Raw genomic sequence first — 20,075 nt, 5'->3', positions numbered from 1 at the left:
AGCCATGATTGAGATCATGTCGAAAGATGGGCAAAAAACACGCAATGCATTGAAAATAATTTAAGTCTGATCCTAATAAATTCCCCAAACATTAGAAGAGAAGTTTTAAATGTTGTGAGATAGAAAACATGTTTTCTAAGAATACCAATTGTATACACATGTAGACAGATTATAAACTTGCATGCTAGCCAGGCTTTTGTTTATTTCCATGACTTCATCACCGGCAGCACATGATGTAATGGAGTGGGGTGACATTGCACAGAAGCTGAATTTACTTTTGCGCTGCTCTCTTGACTTAACACTTACCAAGGGACTATAAACTTCAGCGCTGGCTATGGCATCAGAGACTAATTGAATTCTTGCATTAGAGACAAAGCCATTCACCAGGCTTTTTACTCCACACAATTTATAATTGGAACACCTTGTTCGTAACACCTCATTACAACTTGAATGAGATCTGTATAACGCAAGACTACCACAACCTACCTTACCTAGGCGACGTAGATATCCTTTTCATAAACCAACCTATTAAATCTGAGATTAACAAAGTATTTTGAAACCGATTACAAAATCTACACCTTGGCAGATTTTTTCACCTTTGGATAGACACCTCAAACACAAGGACACTTCTATGGCTTCATAGTGGAAAAGTTGCCTAATCAACAATGATCTTAAGATACTCTTATTCGTTTATTAATAAATTGGAGATTTAAAAAAAAAAAAAAAAAAAGGCAAGTAATAGGAAGGAATGCCCCCTTCTTTCTCTGTCCCTCTTATATGAACAATTACTAAAGACATTTGATCAAAACCGAAGTTAATTATTGCATTTTTAAACAGTAAATCCCAATGTTTTTCTGTAGGTACCGAAAATCATATCGACAAAAAGCAGAAGAGGAGGGGGGAAAAAAAAACGTAGGAACCAACACACCCATGCAGAACTTTTCCTAGTGGTATTAATGTCCAGTAAATCCAAAGTCTCCGCCAGTGTCCAAAGTCCGGCTTGAAAAGGCGACTAAGGGTGAGCACTATCCTGAGCAGACAGAGATATTGGACATGATGCAAGTGTTTTGTCACAAATAGTTTTTTTTGCTACTTTTACGACAATCGTGGCTTGTGGACATTTAATGCCATTTGGAGCACAAATATTAACATGATTATGTTGCACACTGCTTCATGCGCGACGACTGGTACCGTGTTCTGATGTTCAAGAGGCTTCCAAATATGGAGACCTAGCTTTTTAAACAGAGGAACCTTGGGTAGGCAGTGTACCAAAATGTTCTGCCTATAGTATTCCAAATTACAGGGGAACTAAACCACAATGGACACCTACCACTAGAGGAAAAGTGAGACCAGTCCTATAAAACATAACCTTTACCCACTTTTTCTTTAGATGAATAAGACTTGTATTTAGGAGCACAGTTTAAAATAAATAAAACAAAACTGTCCAACCTAAAAACACTGGGCATAGGTGCCGCTAACATTCTAGCATAGTACCTCAAAATTTACACCTAGCTACTCATGGATAGAAATTAAATCGTTTCTATCAACCGGTTAATCACACAAGCAATCCAGCATCTCTTGCGGAAGCCAGGTTGCTTGTGCGTTTGAATGGTTGAGCAAAAGCAAGAACAATGCTTCTGGATTTAAATCAGTTTCAGACTTCTGATTAAACCAAGACAGACTAAAAATTAGACATATTACATGTGTGTAGCAGGATAAGTAATTACTGGATAACACCAAAAGCCATAACTCTCCTCAAAGTCACACAAACTAAGTACTTATCAAAATGGTGGACCAAGAGATTAAGTGAGGTCGGTACTTTCATCTAGAAAGGCCCCACTACTATTCTGTCATTAGGGCAGTCTAGATAGATGTCTCAATTAGCATCCATATCATTGAACAGATATTTACTAGTTTTCAATTGAGAATTAAACTGTGTTAAAGCCCCCTAGCTGTCCCTGAACAAAGTACACACTTACCTCTGGAATGCCTCCCAAGTCTGATCTCATAACACTACTGATATGGTGACCTCCCTATATGGTCCTGTTTATCCAGGGATGATTGCTAGCTCCATGTTACTTTCATCTGAGACTACTAACAGACTTTTAAAGTTCCCATATCCCGGAATAGGACATTTTTACTCTTGTATGCTCTTACTTTTCAATTTCAGCAATAAAAACATTTAATAAAATATTTAAATTGAAAACAAATCAAACCACTGGCAAAGGGCCTTATGTTAGCTGTATCTGTATATATGCCTACTTATAGGTATATAGCTATTAAAATTGCAGATGCAGCGGATGCTTGTATTAGTAGGGTAGAGTACCCATGAGGAACCAATCGTTGGTAAAGCAGATCCTCTGCCTGCTCCAAATGTTTGGCTTCAGATCCCCACTCCCAATAAGGCTTGAGGCTTCATACTGGGTTTAATGTAAACATCTGCCACAAGGAGGCAGAAGAAGCCCATCTTCCACCAGAATGACTTGAGAACACGCATTTTCTGTGCATATATTATACCCGCACACACACACACACACACACACACACACATTATATATATATTTAGCACTGGAATGGTTGATTAGATGTTTATTGCATTACAGAGGATAAATGTATCAAACTAGAGCAATGAAAGCTTAGTGTTAGAACACTAAAATTAATATAGAATAGTAATAAAATAAGTAACCTAAGGATTCCTTTCTAAATCGTACAGACATAAGCACAAGCATTGTTGTACACAAATGAATATCTAGACTGAAGCTATCCATTACGAATTAGTTACTAGATTTTAATTAATCTCCTTGGGGCACTACATGGTGTCACATGCAGTACTCACCTGGAAGCCACTAATTATTTCTTAAATAGGATACGATCTTATTAACTGCCACAGTTAACGTGAATAGCCAATACCGATAATTTGCAAGGTCCCAAATTGTAGCATATAGCAAATGGTCACACAAAGTGAAGAGTTATAAGAAGTTTACACATGGTGGTTATATGTTTAAATACAATTAAGCAGCTAAAGGGCAAAGCCTGGATTACTGGAAAATACTACTACGTGGCTGATGTCTATGACAGCAGAAAATGAGTAAAAGTACAAGTTCATTTCAAGGTAATTTCCTTACCTGCCCGTTGGTTGCCTGGTTGCCCCACAATCCTGCTGCTAGTCGTCTGGTTTCGCCCATCCTTGATCTCTATGGTGAGCAAGGTTTTCATGTCTGTGTCCTGCTTATCACTCTGTGTGCCTGTGGCAGAGGTGCAGAGAGGTGTTGTGGAGTGGTGTGATCTGCCTTGAAATTCTGATGTTCCGATTGTCCCATCTCTGTTTTCAACCTGCCTCTCCCCCTCTGTTGTGGATTGGGGGATAAGCAATTGGTCCACATGGTCCCTCCCACTATCCTTCTTGGTGATGGAGCCCTGGCTTTGGGGAAATCTCTTGCTCGCTTCCCCAGACGTGCACAGTCCTGTAGAGCTGGCAGAAGAGGATCCTTTTATGGACACGCTCCTGGAGCTCTTCAATTCAGGTATGATTTTAAAGCCTTGTGTTTTGTTTTCTTCAGTACTATGGTCTGCTCTGTAGCCGTTAGGCCCCAAAACAGTACGATTAAGTCTTGGTTTAACAATTACTTTGTCTTCCTGAGTCACCTTCTGAATGCTTTGACCATTCTGTTGACTGCCAGACAGCAAGGTTTGTTGCTGCTGTACATGTCCTCCCCTGAATGGAGCTCTCTCTCCACGCATGCTGCCAAACCTGTGACCGAGGACAGGCTGCACTCCTGGAGGTTCTTCTGTAAACTTCTTCACTCTGTCACGTACAGAATTAGCTCTTCGAAAAGGGGATAGTGGAACCTTGAAGTCTAATATGGAAACAGAGATTGATATACAAGTCAATTACAGGAACAACAGATAGGTCAACTCGTGTCAGAACAAGCACTGGAAGCAACGGGGGCCATAATGATAGAGTAAGTGTTGGGGTACAATAGCAGTGGAGAGTACCCTTTGATTCTGCTGTTTTTAACCCCAAGCTCTTCCTCTAACATTGCTGTCTTATACACCCAGTTGTTACTCTGTCATGTGGCTGTTTTACCTTCAGAGTTAAGGGTCATGCTCCTGCCTCCACCTCAACACTTATGCTATCACACCACTGCCTTTGTCAATGGCTTACTTTAAAAAGAATTGATAGGAAGAAAGACAGGAGACCTAAGAGTATGCATTTGTGAGGAATTGTGACAGACTTCATCCAAACATGAAAGCCTAGCATTCCATAGTAAAGACAAAATATGCTTATTAACCCTTCGCTGCCTGCAGCAAGTTCCATCTGGCCAAATAAGTGTTAAGGGAAACAGGCTGCTGAATGGTGTTCAGCACGTCACCCTGTGTTAATACCCCACTGTGATGGGACCGGTTTGGTCGGGACAATTCATTGTGTATTTTTCTGGAGCTCTGTTTTGGGACACTTCCTTCCTCAGGAGGGGCTTCATATGTTTGTGCATAGAGAGAAACCGTAAGAATGCTCTTTTGGGATTCCCTTATGTGCCTCAATCTCTGTATCTGACGTGCCCATCCTTTCCTCGTATTTTGTCTAATTAATGCAACAGAACAATGAAAGCATTTCATTAGATTATATCCCATAGAGTATTCACAGTACCTATGATTTTATATCAGACAGGTACATAAATAGCACAACAAATGCAATCATGCACTGTAAAAAGCCATATACATTTGTAACATTTTATCACAGGTGATCATGCAATATACAATGTATGTAGCGCACTGCAAAATGTGCCCGTAACATGGGTAAACACACACGGAGACGAGTTTACAATCACAAAGTTCCTTCTATGTTGTTGAAAGAACAGAATGTTTAAGAGGAATTTAATGGTGCAGTTAAGCTAATGACAGATGGATTTCCGTTGCTGTAGATAGATGAGAAGACAGAACAGATGCGTGTAACCATACTGGAAATTGCCTTAATGTATCAACCGTTTCAGTAACACCACCCAAACTTAGTCTACTACTTTAGACTGTATGTAGCCCACTTTGACAGCAGTCAAGTGTGTTTATAAAGAGGCAAAAATTAAAGTTGATAAGTTGTTACAATAGCTCCACTGGGGTCAACTAAGGACACAGATGGAATTTACGGTTAAACTCCTTGATATCACTAAGGTCAACCCAAGAGAGCTTCTCCTGCAAGAAGGGCTGTGCTGGCCCTGCAAAATCACTTTTTTTTAGTAACAAGATCCCTTTAGCCGTACATTAAAATAAAGTATTTTTTCTACTGTTTTAAGATAACAGTGGGGTGCCTCAGTGATATGTTCTTGTTCCCATGTACCCATTCTTAATATTTTATTCGTGATAACGCAGAAGGTCTTGATGGCAAGTTATGTTTGCTGATGACAAAGATTTGCAACAGGGTTTGTCCCTGGTGGGATAAGTCAAATGGCAAATGATTTGGATAAACTGGAAAAATGGTCAGAGCTGTGGCAACTGGCATTTAATGTGGATAAATGCAAAGTAATGCACCTAGGCCATAAAAACTGCAAGGGCAGAGTAGAGAATATTTGAAACCGTCCTAACCTCAACATCTGAGGAAAGAGATTAAGGGGTACTTATTTCAGGGGATTGCAACAGACAGAACAATGCAACAGAGCAGCAGGTAATGCTAGCAGAATGCCTGGTTGTATAGCGAGAGGTATTAGCAGTATAAATAGGTAAGTGCTTATGCTGTTGTACAGAGCATTGGTGAGACCTCAACTGGAGTATTGTGTACAGTACTAGAGTCCATATCTCCAGAAGGATGTAGATACTTTGGAGAATGTTCAGAAAAGGGCAACTAAAAATGGTTGAACTTTTCATAGAGGGTTAAAAGATCTTGAGATTATATGTATCTATATATCTATATCTATCTATATAGATATATATATATCTATCTGGAAGAAAGACACGTAAAATGTTTCTATCATATTGCAAGATACGTAAAGGGAATCAACATGATAAAGGAGGAGTTCATTTAAAAGAAATACTACCACAACACGAAGACATAGTCTTAAGCAGATGGGGAAAGGTTTAAAAGTAACAGAAAATATTACTTTACCGAACTTCCAGCGAAGTGGTAGAGGTTAATGCAGTGAAGGAATTTAAGCAAGCATGGGATAGGCATAAGGCTAAGCTAGATCTAAGATAAGGCCAAGGACTAAGGAAAGTATTCCCAGGTTGGGCAGACTAGATGGGCCGAATGGTTCTTATCGGCCATCAAAAAAAAAATAAAAAAATGGTAGGTTTTTAATGCACAATGATGGAAATTTTAAAATATATATGAAATCAAAAATCCAAAACTATAGAGCAGATTCATATCAGTGCACTTTAATCGTCCAGTCTGTCAGGATACATTAAGTTATATATAGTATTCTAGAGCTATGCATATCACAGAGGTTATAGCCAGTATTGTTAAATGTGTTGTGTATAAGAAAAGGCACATTTAGGGTAAGAAAAATGGTTGACCATTTGGACAAAAATAGCTGTCCATCCCTCCCCCTTTACATATGCAGCAAATCTGCGTCTTGTACGACCCAAGCTGTCACAGAGCCAGAAACACATTTAACATCCAGAAAAATATAACAGTCTCCACTCAATGACATCACGATCTATATAACTGTTCTTCATCTGGCAGACTGACATTTCCATACCGCACAGATTAAACACCATAAAAGCACATATCATATTCAGTCTTCGAACTCTCAAACAGCACGGTCCAGAGGAAGTTTATCAGACATGCAGGATCCAGAGTGATGCGCACGATCCAAACTCCAACTTGGCAATGCACTTTTTCTCGGCAGTCCTACCAGCACTGCTTAAAATGAATAAAAATTCGGCAGCAGACCAGGGAATCCGTAGCTGGGGCCTGGTCTTGCAGGTTAAGGAATCTGGATATCCCTAATGCCAAAGCCCTTTCCTTTAGGTGGCCCTTTTGATATAGTTAATGTTCTGCCTAGTATGATTTGTGTGCAGCTGTGCCCAACATAGAACATACTGCTTTTGTATGATAACCCTTACACTCAGTACTCGTGGTTTCATCTTTTGCATCAGATTTTTCTTATTTATATGCTAAATCTTTAGTATTGGAGTTTAGCAGCATCTGGATGAGAAAAGGTTTGCTAACCATGCCGATAATCAATTTAAATTACAAAAAAATACAAGAACATAAAAAAGTGATTCTGGTGTAACCTTTATGGGTCACTTTGGTGATAAGCCCAGCATTTCCTATATCCTTTCATTTACTGCAATCATGTTATTAGTGTTTAATGAATTTAAAGAAACCTTTTTCCCCATTTCCCTGTTTATTTTTTTTAGGACCTCTTCCAAACCACCTACTGGCACAACAGACAATACCGTTTGTATTGTGGACACCGTGCAGTGGCTGCTGCTAGAATAAGCGCACTTCGTTTGCTAGTGGCTGGCAGCTCAGGGGAGATCAAGGCATTGATTACAAAGTTGGAAAAGAGCTAGTGTCAGTTTGAACGTGTGCTGCGGGTATGAGGATGCCTCCAGGATGCAACTCCTTATTGCTTCTCACCCTCGCTCTGCCTCAGGCACTTGTTTAGACAGAGCGCTGCCTGTTTCCATGAAAGGAATGGCACTGGATGTTCAGCAGGTTTCATGCATGCTCCCCACTTTTACATATTTTATCCCAATAAGGAAGGGAGATCTGGATGTGTTTGGCTTTTATTTTCTCCCCCTCTACACTTCTACTGTACTATTTTACTTTAACTCTGCACTTTCCACGGAGGTGAAAAGTTCATGTTATTAAAATATACTTTTTTTTTTTGGATAGAGCACTGCCTACTATAATATCACACTTCGCTTGAGAACGGTTATATTTTCCAAAAAAGGCTTCTTAGATTAACATTCTGATGAGAACAAAAAACTATCTTGCATGTAGTAGCAAAAAACAACCTCTTTATTGCATTCTGCGATAGAGTACAGATACTCAAATACTGCAATAGAACCAAAACCGTTAAATCTCCAAGCATGGAAAATGTTCTACTTCTGTATATAACTGAATGCAAAAAAGAAGAAAATTGGAATGAATATATATTCCGTCTATTAATAAATGAAACAATTTTCAGGAGATGGGAAGGTCACCTATCAACGCAGTGTGTTCGGTTCTAGATGAAACCAGGGTGCAAAATGCTAGAGAATGATGTCAAGACAACAGTGCAACACAATACAACATACAACAGTATATTTTTGATGCTCGGAATAAATAGAATAGGGCATATTATATTTAATACGACTATGGCTTAGCTTCTGCTTTTCCCTTAGTAGGCATGTGAAAGGATAATTGGGTACCAATTGAATTGCCTCTGCATGATAAACTAGCTAAATTCCAACAGGACACACGTGTCCCGACATATGACAAATAACGTTTTTGGATAGGCATGTTCTTAGTGTGTGGACCAGACCTTCTTATAATGCATCACAATGAAAACTACTTGACATAAATTCATAGTGTCAGAATATGGCTCATCATCTACAATCACACATTGCACAGCTAGTTAAAAATTGCACAAGCTCTAAAAATATACAGCCTTACCTTGCTCTGTGCATGCCCCTGCTGCCTTTTCCACTGGTAAGGATTGCTTGTTATCAGATTCCAGCTAAAGCAAATAAAATATACTTTTAAAGGGAAAGTATCTTTACATCTGCCATATGCAACATTACTTTATATTTATGGTAAATACACTGGGTTCGTCAATAAACTGGGGAGCAACGGTTGGCTACTCCCGCCCTACATAAAAAAAATCCATCATAATCTTGGTGTCAACACAGTAAGTTGAAGCGCACAAAAGTCCGAAGACTAAACACTCAAATGTACGAAATATCTAATACGCGTTTTAAACTTATAACGCCAAACTTTTCACTTTTGTTAGAACAGAATGTGTATTAGAAATCTCTAGGGCTTGACTTGATAGTTAACCATTTTTAACGTGCAGATACATTGTGAGGAGGCTTTACTATCCCTTTAGGAGCATTTTAATTTACTATGTATAATCATATAGCGGTCAATAATTACAATGCAGTATGAATTGGATACTGTTAGACTAAGGTACAGCATCCCTAGCAGGGAAGAATTGGGTAAAACAGCTAACAAAAAAAAATATATAACAGGCTGAGGGTGTTGAATGTTACCCTGTGGATGGCATTATTAGCAACTCTGTCAACAAGTCCAGCTGGTAGTTTCTTGTCTACCACAGAGATCTGACTGAGAGCATCTCGTGCACGTAGACTGCTAGGTTTTATATCCTCTGATTTATGCTTTCCAGCTGCAGGCTCGGGACAAGGTGTGGTCCCACCATTCAGTGATTTGGTCTCTAGCGCGACATCTGTGCTTATGGAAGAGCCCTCTGCGATATCAGACAGATTTACAGGTTCTGACGACGTAGAGGAAGAAGAAGAAAACGAGGGCTGTCTCTCTCTAGGATCACCGAGGTTCATCAACATCTCAGAGGGTAACTCTGTAAAAGCAGTAAGCAAAAAGCAAAATTGGAGTGCTTCCTGTAGAGTTTGAAGTAATGTGGTTTAAGCTTAAATTCTATATTCATTTCATATGTAGTCGCTAACAATACAAGTACATGTGACCAAATGTTACTACTGTACATGCCAATATACCATTCAAATCACCCTTTGTCTTTAGATCCCCCTTTTGGTGTCTAATATGGAAAATCTAGCGCCAATATTGATAATGAACAATAAAGCAGAGCAAGATGATCTGTACAATTAATCAAATGGGAGGGGGGGGCAAAATTGTTCACATTCAAGGTTACATCACTACTTGAGAATTATCTGCAGTACCTTTCACTCTAGATGATTGGTTGTCCCCATTCTGAGCACTGAGTAATCCATGGATCTGAGCTTTGATCCGCTGTCTCTCTTCTAGGTCTTCTTTTTCCTGCACCTGAAATAAAAACTTGCAAGTGAGGACATTTCTAGTTGTGTTTGGGCTGCTTAAGCAGGATAAGTATATAACAAAAAAAATAAATAAAAATAAAAACTCACATCAAGACCTAGGAAGAGGGGCTGTTTTTGGAATCTAACCTCTGCCACCTAGAGTAGTATAGACCACTGGTGGTAAGAATGACAACTAGCGTTGGCCTGCCCTGACCAATGGAAACCCTGTTAAGATCCTTAAACATATTTAAAGTTTTACAAACCTTTTTAACCTTTCATTATTAAATTGGCTGCCAATCATATAAGCCATGAGTGATTTATAATGCTTGTTTACTTCTGTGTCTTGCAGAACTAAGGTGCATCAAGAACTTCTGGAGAGTTGAAAATATCCCATTTCAACATCTTTGCATTATGAAGGGCCAGCACCAGTAAGTTTCTCATTTTAAGAAGGGCTGAATAGGCCCTATATAATGCCTAGTTTTTTAGATTTCCATAAGTCTCACATTAAATCATATAATTATGGAGTGCCAGTTCAGCCCTTTTTGCAGAAGGCTGCCACTTTTACACTAGCTTTGCTTTTGATAATGTATAATTAACTCAGATGGGTCTGTTCAAAGATAGTAGGGAGCTTTAATGTTTAGTTCACCAGAAAATTCTATCACTATACTTGATGAAGGGCCAGGCCAAGTGCAATTCTAATGAAAGGCTAAAAAGGTCCTGTGTGATGCTTCGCTTAATCAGAGTGGATTATTTTAAGAACACATTACCTATGCATAATGCAGAGCCAACTCAGACCTTCTTTAAGGAGAAGCTCACTTGGGCTGGCATTTCAGAATATATATAGTGATAACAGGGCCAACAGAATGAAGATTAAGAGGACACTGCAGTTAATGTATCCACTTTAATGTATCCGATAGCTCGGTGTGCCCTTTCAATTAAATGTTCCTACGTTCTTCTAAATAGACAGAGATTCAGCGCAGCATTATTTGGGCTTTGCTCCTTGATACCAAAGATAATTAAAAAAAACACAAGTATATTATATATGCAAAAAAATTACTGCTACATTCAGTGAAATGTTTCATGTAAAGAGTGTCCTGATTGCAAGAACTTACAACATAACAATGCTTTATACATTCCATGGTTAACAATTAAATTGCTATTTCAGAAACCACGTAAAGTTTTAATATATTTATTAATTTTCTCACTTTTTACACGGCACACATTGGATCTCCCTACCTCCGTAAATACGTCTATCAATTTGATAGCACATGAATCAGAGTTAGGCAGATAGTAAAGGCACCCTCGGCAGGGATAGACCTCACAATTTACCTTGTGTAAGTTTAAGATCTACATAGGAATGTAGACTCCATAGGACTGAAGACAGCCCATGGGTGCACTTAGCAAATAGCCAATGGCAAAACAAGTCGACAGTAGGGCTGCAACTAACGATTATTTTAATAATCGATTAGTTGGCCGATTATTTTGTCGATTAATCGGATAAAAAAATACATTATTTTAAATTGAAGAAAAATTGCAATAAAAAACGTACAATTTACACTTTCATCTCTTTATTGCAATGGCCTCTCTCTATTCACCTTCTTATTTTACTGACATAATAATAAAAGCTACAAGAACCCAAACACAGCGCTTCTCAAACTAGGTTTTAATACAAAGTTATTAGTAAATATTAATTCATATGTTAACTATTTTTCATATTTAATAAAAACTGAGAAAAAAGCCTTGTTTAAATTTTTTTATTTACCAAACTTCCCCCAGCTTGCCACTCTGCCCCCATATATGCCTTATACCTCCTATATGCCAGATTCCACTGTGCCCCCTGATATGCCACTGTGCCCCTGATATGCCTTATACTCCTTATATGCCAGTGATATGCAACTGAGCCCCCTGATATATCTTTTACCCCCAGATTTGTTTTATGCCCCCCTGATATGCCTAATATCGATGTCTTATACCCCCTATATGCGACTGAGCCCCCTGATATACCTTTTACCCCCAGATATGTTTATGCCCCCCTGATATGCCTAATATCCATATGCCTTATACCCCCTATATGCCCTAAAAATTCATAATACCCCCCATACACCACTATAACTCACACATACACCACTCTGGCTCCTCCCCCTCCCATACACCACTCTGGCTCCTCCCCCTCCCATACACCACTCTGGCTCCTCCCCCTCCCATACACCACTCTGGCTCCTCCCCCTCCCATACACCACTCTGGCTCCTCCCCCTCCCATACACCACTCTGGCTCCTCCCCCCCTCTCATACTCCACTCTGCCTCCTCCCCCCTCCCATACACCACTCTGCCTCCTCCCCCGCCCATACATCACTTTGGCTCCTCCCCCTCCCATATACCACTCTGCCTCCTCCCCTCCCATACATCACTTTGGCTCCTCCCCCTCCCATACTCCACTCTGCCTCCTCCCATACATCATGTTGGCTCCTCCCCCTCCCATTCATCACTTTGCCTCCTCCCCCCTCCCATACTCCACTCTGCCTCCTGTGAACCTCCGTTTCTGACAAGACACCAGGGAGCCGGGTAGAGAGGCAGAGTGGCGTATGAGAGGAGGAGGAGCCAGAGTGGTGTATTGGAGGGTGGCTCCCATACACCCCTCTGACTCCTCCCCCCTCCCATACACCGCTCTGCCTCTCTACCCGGCTCCGTTACTGAAGGCACTTTCACTGCAGCTTCATAGAAGCCACAGTGTAAGTGAAGGGCAGTAACGGAGTCTGTCTGTGCGATGCAGACCCTCACCGGCTATCAGAGAGGATGATTCTCTGTCAGCCGGTGGGGGTCTGCATCGCACAGACAGACTCCGTTACTGCCCTTCACTTACACTGAGGCTTCTATGAAGCTGCAGGGAAAGTGCCTGTCAGTAACGGTGCCGGGTAGAGAGGTAGAGTGATGTATGGGAGGGGGGAGGAGGCAGATGGGAGGGGGAGAGACGGAAGTGAGAGACCGGCCGACAGTGAGGTCTCCTGCAGCGTAGCGGGGGATCTGGATTCCGGTGTTATAATCCGATCTCTGTTTGAGGTCGGATTATATAAGGAGAGGAGTTCTTCAGAGCGTTTGCTCTGAAAAAAACCTCTTTTTATAATCGATAAAAATCGATCCGATTAATCGATGATGAAATTCGCTGACAACGATTTTCATTATCGATTATTATCGATTTTATCGATTAGTTGTTTCAGCCCTAGTCGACAGCAGTAATTCTGACCTATAGGGAACTTACCAACGAGGGAGTATGATCCCCATTACTCTCCATGCCTCTGGGGAGCACAGCCCCATTGTCCCTGTCTTTGCTACGGCTGACCAAAGCCCCAGCGTGAGATGCAGCTGCAAAATAAAGCAGAAATATACAAGAGTTAAAAAAATAACACAAAGGCCGCTGTTGTCTCTGTGTCTGTTAACATTTTGAATAAAAATGACCAAGCAAGAAACACATTGAGTAAAGCTTAACTGAATAGCATGCTTAGGCAATGTACCCCTACTGTTTTCTGATTGGGGTAAAATAGGCAATAAAAACCCTATAGTCACCTTCAATTTCATCATTGCGGACTTTCCTGATAGCAGCTCGGATCAGCTTCCTTTCCTCATACTCACTGGCAGCTCTGAGCTAGGAGAGACAATATGCATTATGGGTACCAGCCACCAGAGTGTGCACTCACTGCAGCTAGTGACAGCTGGCTCTATAGAACACGTGGTTGTAAGGAAACAGCGCCCTCTGCTGTTCAACAACAAATGTACATAAACTGTGGTGACTCAGATGCCTTACCAGCACGGTCAGTTCATCTATATCGCTCATATCTTCCAGCCTCCCTGCCAGGGCATGTAGGGCTCTTTGCTGCTTCTCTTCTTGCCTAGCCCTTTGGGGAAAAATTAACATGTTTAGTAGCAGAATAATCAAAAGGATTTAAAATATACAAATTAGGGTCCTCATACTAGTACTAAAGGCTAAACCACCACTTACTATATACTTCGCTTTTAAACACATAAACAGCTGTAGCACCCATAGTATAATTTAATCTTCCCTGTATAAGCCCACAACATAGATCAAGTACAAAAGCATTAAACTAATTCTCACACAATATTATAAAAACATAGGCACACCGATATATTTAACATATGTATGCGCATACATCTGTTTAAAGATATATATTTAGCATGTGAATATGGTTACAGAGGCCAAGCAAACTTGCCCTGTACTGTATGAGAAAACAGACAAATAAAACATACGATAGTCAAGAGCGCTTAACTCCCCTCATTAAACTGACAAGCAATCCATTAAATGTGACAGTACCGAGAGGCCACTAGCAGTTTTCCTCTTTGAGTAGGAACTTTATGATCACTGTTTGCATTTAGATTTAGAGATATCCTACACTAATAAATGGCACATAACATTTTACAGCAGTGAGGATTGAAACATACATAGGGCCGGCATAAAGTTATCCTGAATCTAAGACACGACCAAGGGCAGCCTAGATGGGTCGAAAGGCTCTTGCCTGCCATTAAATTGTATATTTTTATCAATGACTTAATTTCTTACATTTCTGAATAGGCCTTCGCAGATTAGTCAATGTATTTTTTTCCTCTCGATACAAGGGGATCAAAACACTTTAAGACACAAAAGTCTTAATTGTGCTTAGGATTTCTTCCATGGGAAAGTGCTACTGCCTCAACATGTACAGCATTCTTCAACATATATAAGGTTTTCCATGTTTTGGAGGACATACAAACTCTGTTACACACAACACTTTTTTTTTTTTTTATTACTATTTCTTCATATATCCTTTGTTGCAAACAAGCCTTTCCAGTTTCTAAGACATCAACTTTAGTTGACATGACATTGTTTTCAAGAAGGATTTAGACTATAATTACAAGTGTGTTAGATTTTGGGAAAATAGGTGGAACTTCAGCTTTAGGTCATTTTGGAAAATTTTAGCATATAAACTTCAAAAAAAGCCACAGGCAAAGGTTGGCTCACCTGGGATTTGGCTTCTTGTGACAGGTAAACAGGCATCGCTGTCAATGACTAAATACTGAAGGGTTGATGTAAGACTAACCTCCCAAGAAAGCATATACACAAGGACTCCATCTGAATAGCAAATCCCAGAGGCAATTAGAGAGACAATAGTCACGTAGGATTATCTCTAGCATCGTCTTTTGTTTTGTCCTGATGTCTCTATTGAATAATCTTGGCCCAAACTGGCGCTGCCTTCTACTCTAAGCATAATCCAATTTTCAATCCACCCACTCAATACCACCCAAAATGAAGTATATAAAGGAATTAATTGCGTTATTTCTGTTGATTTTAGATCAGATAATTCATTGCTTAAATAAATATTAATGTTTCAACATTACTTTTGCTAAGGCTTTGCAGCCATCTGTGTATACAGAAGAGTTGTTATAAATATCATAGCAGTGAGCACATTTAGATTTATACAGTATGGGGTTTTTAAGTTTCATCAAAAAGTACGTAAGCAAGATCCAGATGGGATATGTACAACTATTGACCTTTTCTTATAGCGTACTAAGAAAGAAACCTTAATATAGTCCTGCAGCAGCCCAGTATTGAGGTCCACCAAGTCTGTCTGCCATCAGCAGCTGTGCAATTTTTGGAAACTGTAAATCTAAAAATGTATACAAAATCTTTTAGGGAACGAATGGTCATATAATTTGAAGACCGCAGCATCAGTTTTTCAGATGTGGAGAACCACCTAGAGCGGCACACCAGCCATCTAAGACACTTTAATGCACGTGTAAGCGCGTGGTCCATTTACATTTTCATGTGGTCAGTTTTGCAAATGCATGGGGGGGGATTCTGCCCCATTCCCAACTCCCCAGCTAAAGGCGGCGCAGAAAAAGGAATCCGTCCAAATACATCTCCCTGCACTTGATGTATGCAGAGCTTGCTCGGTTCAGTACCAGTACACATGTGTAAAGTCATCCCATTGATTTACAATGGCAGCACTTTCCTGCCACTGATTGACAGCTAAGAAACCAATCAGCACCAATAAACGTCAGATGAAGGAAGGCAGCTTTTGTAGCATGGTTGCTGTGTTGGGTAATTCAGAGCATTATTCTATAGTAAGGGTGTCACAGACAGAGCCTTTCAAAAGGTATTCTTAACCATACTAACTTCTCTGGAAAAAAAGTTATGTACATATACAGTAGCATGTATTAATAAATATGCAGCATAATGTATGTTTATCCCATGTTTTTGTCAGAGGTATTCAATCCACAGGGAATTTGCACCAGACTTTATAATCTCAGATCCCTAATAACACTATGCATAAAGCAGACAGGCTTGGTCTTTTTTACAGAAGAAGCTCACTGGGGGTTTGTCCTTTAATAGAGCGAGTAGTCGCTGTACTGCATACTCCCAGTTTAGTGAACACATCCCTTAGCTCCCCCTTCCCTTCAAATAATCCCACCTGGGGAGAATAAATGAATGCAACACATTTAATTTCATAACCTTCTCTAGGGCCCTTAAGGATGCCTAAACCATCCCTGACATTTTATGGTTACGGAAATGGTTTAATTTAAATGCAACTGTGTATCATTAACACAAACTATAAACTTTCAAAGCTGCGCATAAACATTTTAAGGGAAATGTGAGCATGTTAGAACTTTGTTTTGTTTTACAAAACAAAAAAAAAAAAAAAGTACAAATGTAGTACTTTATAACTAGATAATAGCTTAGCGCCCCAGAAGAAAAAAACCAAGCTTCAGGAAAAGATTTGTTTTTCATTTCCTGATTTTCTTGCTTTCTTATCTCCCCTAACTTTTCTTGGCCAGTAAAAAAAAAAAAAAAAAAGTTACGATAGAAAGGCATGTGGGGCAAATGGAAAGGTGTACTAAATTATACCCAGCCCAAGGCACAGATTTGCACACAATAACCTCCTTTAGGTCACAACACAATGTTTCACAACAACAAATACAAGCAATTGTTTTAAGGAAGGGTGGGTCCTTGTGATTTAAAAGGGACAATTTAATGTTCCTAATGTTTATTAAAATACTCTGTGGCCTGGCACAGCTTCATAAAGGCTCTTTTAAACCATCAGTGGTTCGAAAATAACCCGTTTGTGACAATGGCCGTTTTGACATCTTCATGGTGTTGTTTGCATTTAGCTGTAATTTTCTTCTCACTCATTTACTGTACCCACACATTTTTTAAGCACAATAAAGGCCTTCTTTAGATAACATTATTTAAAAACCATTTTTTCAAATATGACCATAGTGCGTCCACATCCTATTTGGAACATCTTTGAAGCTGGCCAATTTAAATTTACCTTAAAACATATATTAAAAAAATAAAACTACCCAGGGTATTTCAAATGCTGGTATTTTAACTCCATGCACTAATTCTACCACCAGCCTTTGACAAAGTGGTAGTCAGTACAGTAGGTTTGTCTGGTTGTTTGGGGGCTAAAAGGCCACATTAGGGAGGTGCGTATTTTTCAATTTGGTCAACTTGTCCCCATATCCTGTTTGGAAAATCTTTGAAGCCAGTAAATTCTGTTTACTGCTATTAAAACATGTATTTTTTAATAGTCACCATAGGGTATTTAAAATGCTGGTATTTTAACACTTTCTATGCCAGGATTTTTGTGAAGATACAGCGCTAATTTTCGTAAAATTAAACTATTTTTTCACAGTATGTTTTTAATATTTAATAGACTGGACAGTTCCCCTTATAATGTCATGGTGATATGACCCAAGCTTAATTCTAAATGTTTCTAAAGTTTTATTTAAATTCACAGGGATTAGAAAGCTGGGCTCCATCGCCTGCATGGTTGATTGCAGAACCTGTCAGAGGTCTCAGGAGGGTCTTGACAGACCCTCTGGGAGCTCTTACTTTTTACTGGACACCCCTATCTCGTGAGAGGCATACCACTTACTATGGCGTTTGTAAACAATCTCCAAATCAATCACACAAAGCCTAGATTTTTGGAGTGCTTTTGTGTTGCTGTTTGCGTTTCAGCAACACCGGCTTCGCGTAAAAGGCGATTGTTCGTCAACATGATGAATGTGACTGTTCCGGAGAACAATCACACAGGGCTCCAATCAGAGGCATAACTACAGGGGCCCACTACAACTTGTTACTATTCCTTGTACCGGTTCAATACTGTTTAGAAAGGGCCCTTCTGACCTGGACCGCACCGGTCTAGGACATAAAGGCCCTTTCTAAACTATTTTCACCCGGCGCAGGGAGAAAGGAATGTATCGGGGTCCGAGGCAGACTGCACGACATGCGAGCAGCTAGAGGTGAGAGAAGCAGGGGCATTTATGTATGTGCCTGCGCGAGCATGGCTCTGTAATGAGTGTGAACATTAAGCGTGTTGAAATGAATGTGTACATGTGTTAGTGAGTAGGAGTATGTGTGTGTAATTTGTTCTTACACACGTGTGTGTCAGAGTATGTTGGCAGGGGCAAGTGGGCAAAGAAGGCAGAGACAAGTTGTTTGGGGGCAACAACAACACATTCAAGCCAAGACAATGAAGTTGGGGTTAAACTGAGAAAGTATTTTGCGAATAAACTGATTAAGTCAACAGGCGGCCTTTTTGCCAAGATCAAGTGAGTACCTGTGAAACAGAAAGCCTTTGTACCCTAGGTAAGCCGGAGGTGCTTACAGAGCCCCAGGGTATGGTCCACTGAGAAGCTGAGCACAGTGTGGTGTACAGTGTAGGGCAATGTTTCCCCCCCCCACCTTAAATGCCTGGCTGGTAGGAATACTATGCGACATGTTGGACCTTTCAAATAGACCTTTTGCTTTCCCTCCTCATTTGTACTAGAATTTTTATGACATATCATGGGCTAGGGCCACATATGGCACCTACACCTATTTCACTAGAACTTTTTCCTGCACATACGGCAATGACTTTATTTTGGTACGCAGATCTTCATTCAGTAAGACACGCCACAGTGGAACTGGGTCCCTGAAGGCTTGTTTTTGGTGTGGGGGTTGGCTGTCATCCCCCGTTGAAGACTTTAGTGTGTCTCTCTTTTATAGGGAGTAAGCCAAATCTGGTCCTCCCTTGGTTTCAGCCAGGGAGCGAAGAAAGGTGCTTCCTATTAGGAGCACAACCCCAGAAAAAGATTGGGGACCTGGTATCCATCATGGCCCTATCACTTTGTTGCACCGGTATTCATTATTTTCTAACAATGTGAAATCTGCACACTACAAATGCATTATCCCATAGCAGCAGGGTTCAGGGTTGTACCACTAGTGTGCTAGCCCGTTTAATCAAGGCTAACACAAAGTATCTAAGTCACGTTGCATAGTTTCACATGGAAACATAGGGAGTAAATACATTTAGTATAAATCATCATCTACATTAGCTTGCTTATCAAAACAGAGTTAATATCCTTTAATCAAGTTTTTTTTCATATGGAGAAACACTAGATCTCCTCTAGACCCCCCCCCCCCCAGACACACACACACAAAATGTAGTACCCATTTAGCCTGTAGCACTGAGATCTTCCCAACGATGTGTTGAAAATTATTACCGTCTTCCTGTTGGGCCGATAAAGCATGACAAACTATGAAAGCTGTTCCCACTTCTTTGCTACAATGCTTGGCTAACCTTATCTTATTTAATGATTCACAGATCCCATTCCTCTGTTTCAAGTGAAATGTCATCCATCACAGTGGCTTAATTTGGAGAAAAGATTAAAGTACCACACTTTAAAAGCTTCCTGTGACAGCCTTGCATATTTTTTTAAAAATTAAAAGGCACCAGTAGTGTGAGATACCTTGTTCACTCTTGTATATGTACTTTAACGTACTACTCTGTCAACAGAATTGACTATATACACAGCTTTTACCATAACTAAATTCACCCCCCCACCTTTTACTCCCAAGCTTGTAACATTTCTTAGATATACCTGTGGTTGCCCAAGTACACGCGTGTTATATTCTTTGTGGCCCATCCATATCGTATAACCTGTGTGGATATTTCCATTCGTGCAGCAACAAAACTGCTCATAAGAGACTGCTTCTCATCTACATTACTCACAACTTAATTTTACCCCCAAGAGACAGACCCCCAATGGTACAAGTTAGATACAGGAAGGAGTTCCTAAACTCAAGACACATTC

At 40.1% G+C, this 20,075-nt stretch overlaps 1 protein-coding gene and 1 long non-coding RNA gene across 3 annotated transcripts in view; one reads left to right on the top strand and one right to left on the bottom strand.

The window, feature by feature from the left end:
* The window catches only part of SMTN (smoothelin), a 51,888-nt gene that overhangs the window by 13,653 nt on the left and 18,160 nt on the right, over positions 1–20,075 (bottom strand). For both annotated transcript variants that reach the window (XM_053468543.1, XM_053468544.1), the window contains exons 3-9: positions 13,750–13,840; positions 13,512–13,590; positions 13,207–13,310; positions 9,853–9,955; positions 9,190–9,515; positions 8,594–8,657; positions 3,126–3,857 (exon numbers count right to left, since the gene is read on the bottom strand). In XM_053468543.1, the coding sequence (XP_053324518.1) occupies positions 3,126–3,857; positions 8,594–8,657; positions 9,190–9,515; positions 9,853–9,955; positions 13,207–13,310; positions 13,512–13,590; positions 13,750–13,840 (1,499 nt within the window). The remainder of the gene's footprint in view (positions 1–3,125; positions 3,858–8,593; positions 8,658–9,189; positions 9,516–9,852; positions 9,956–13,206; positions 13,311–13,511; positions 13,591–13,749; positions 13,841–20,075) is intronic.
* Positions 10,084–19,709, top strand: LOC128499257 (uncharacterized). The gene is made up of 2 exons (XR_008354796.1): positions 10,084–10,376; positions 19,586–19,709. It is a non-coding gene; the product is annotated as an uncharacterized LOC128499257 (long non-coding RNA).

This window comes from Spea bombifrons, chromosome 1, assembly GCF_027358695.1.
Source record: "Spea bombifrons isolate aSpeBom1 chromosome 1, aSpeBom1.2.pri, whole genome shotgun sequence".
Taxonomy (NCBI): domain Eukaryota; kingdom Metazoa; phylum Chordata; class Amphibia; order Anura; family Pelobatidae; genus Spea; species Spea bombifrons.
The sequence above is the reverse complement of the archived record's forward strand: the minus strand, read 5'-3'. Positions and strand labels throughout refer to the sequence as shown.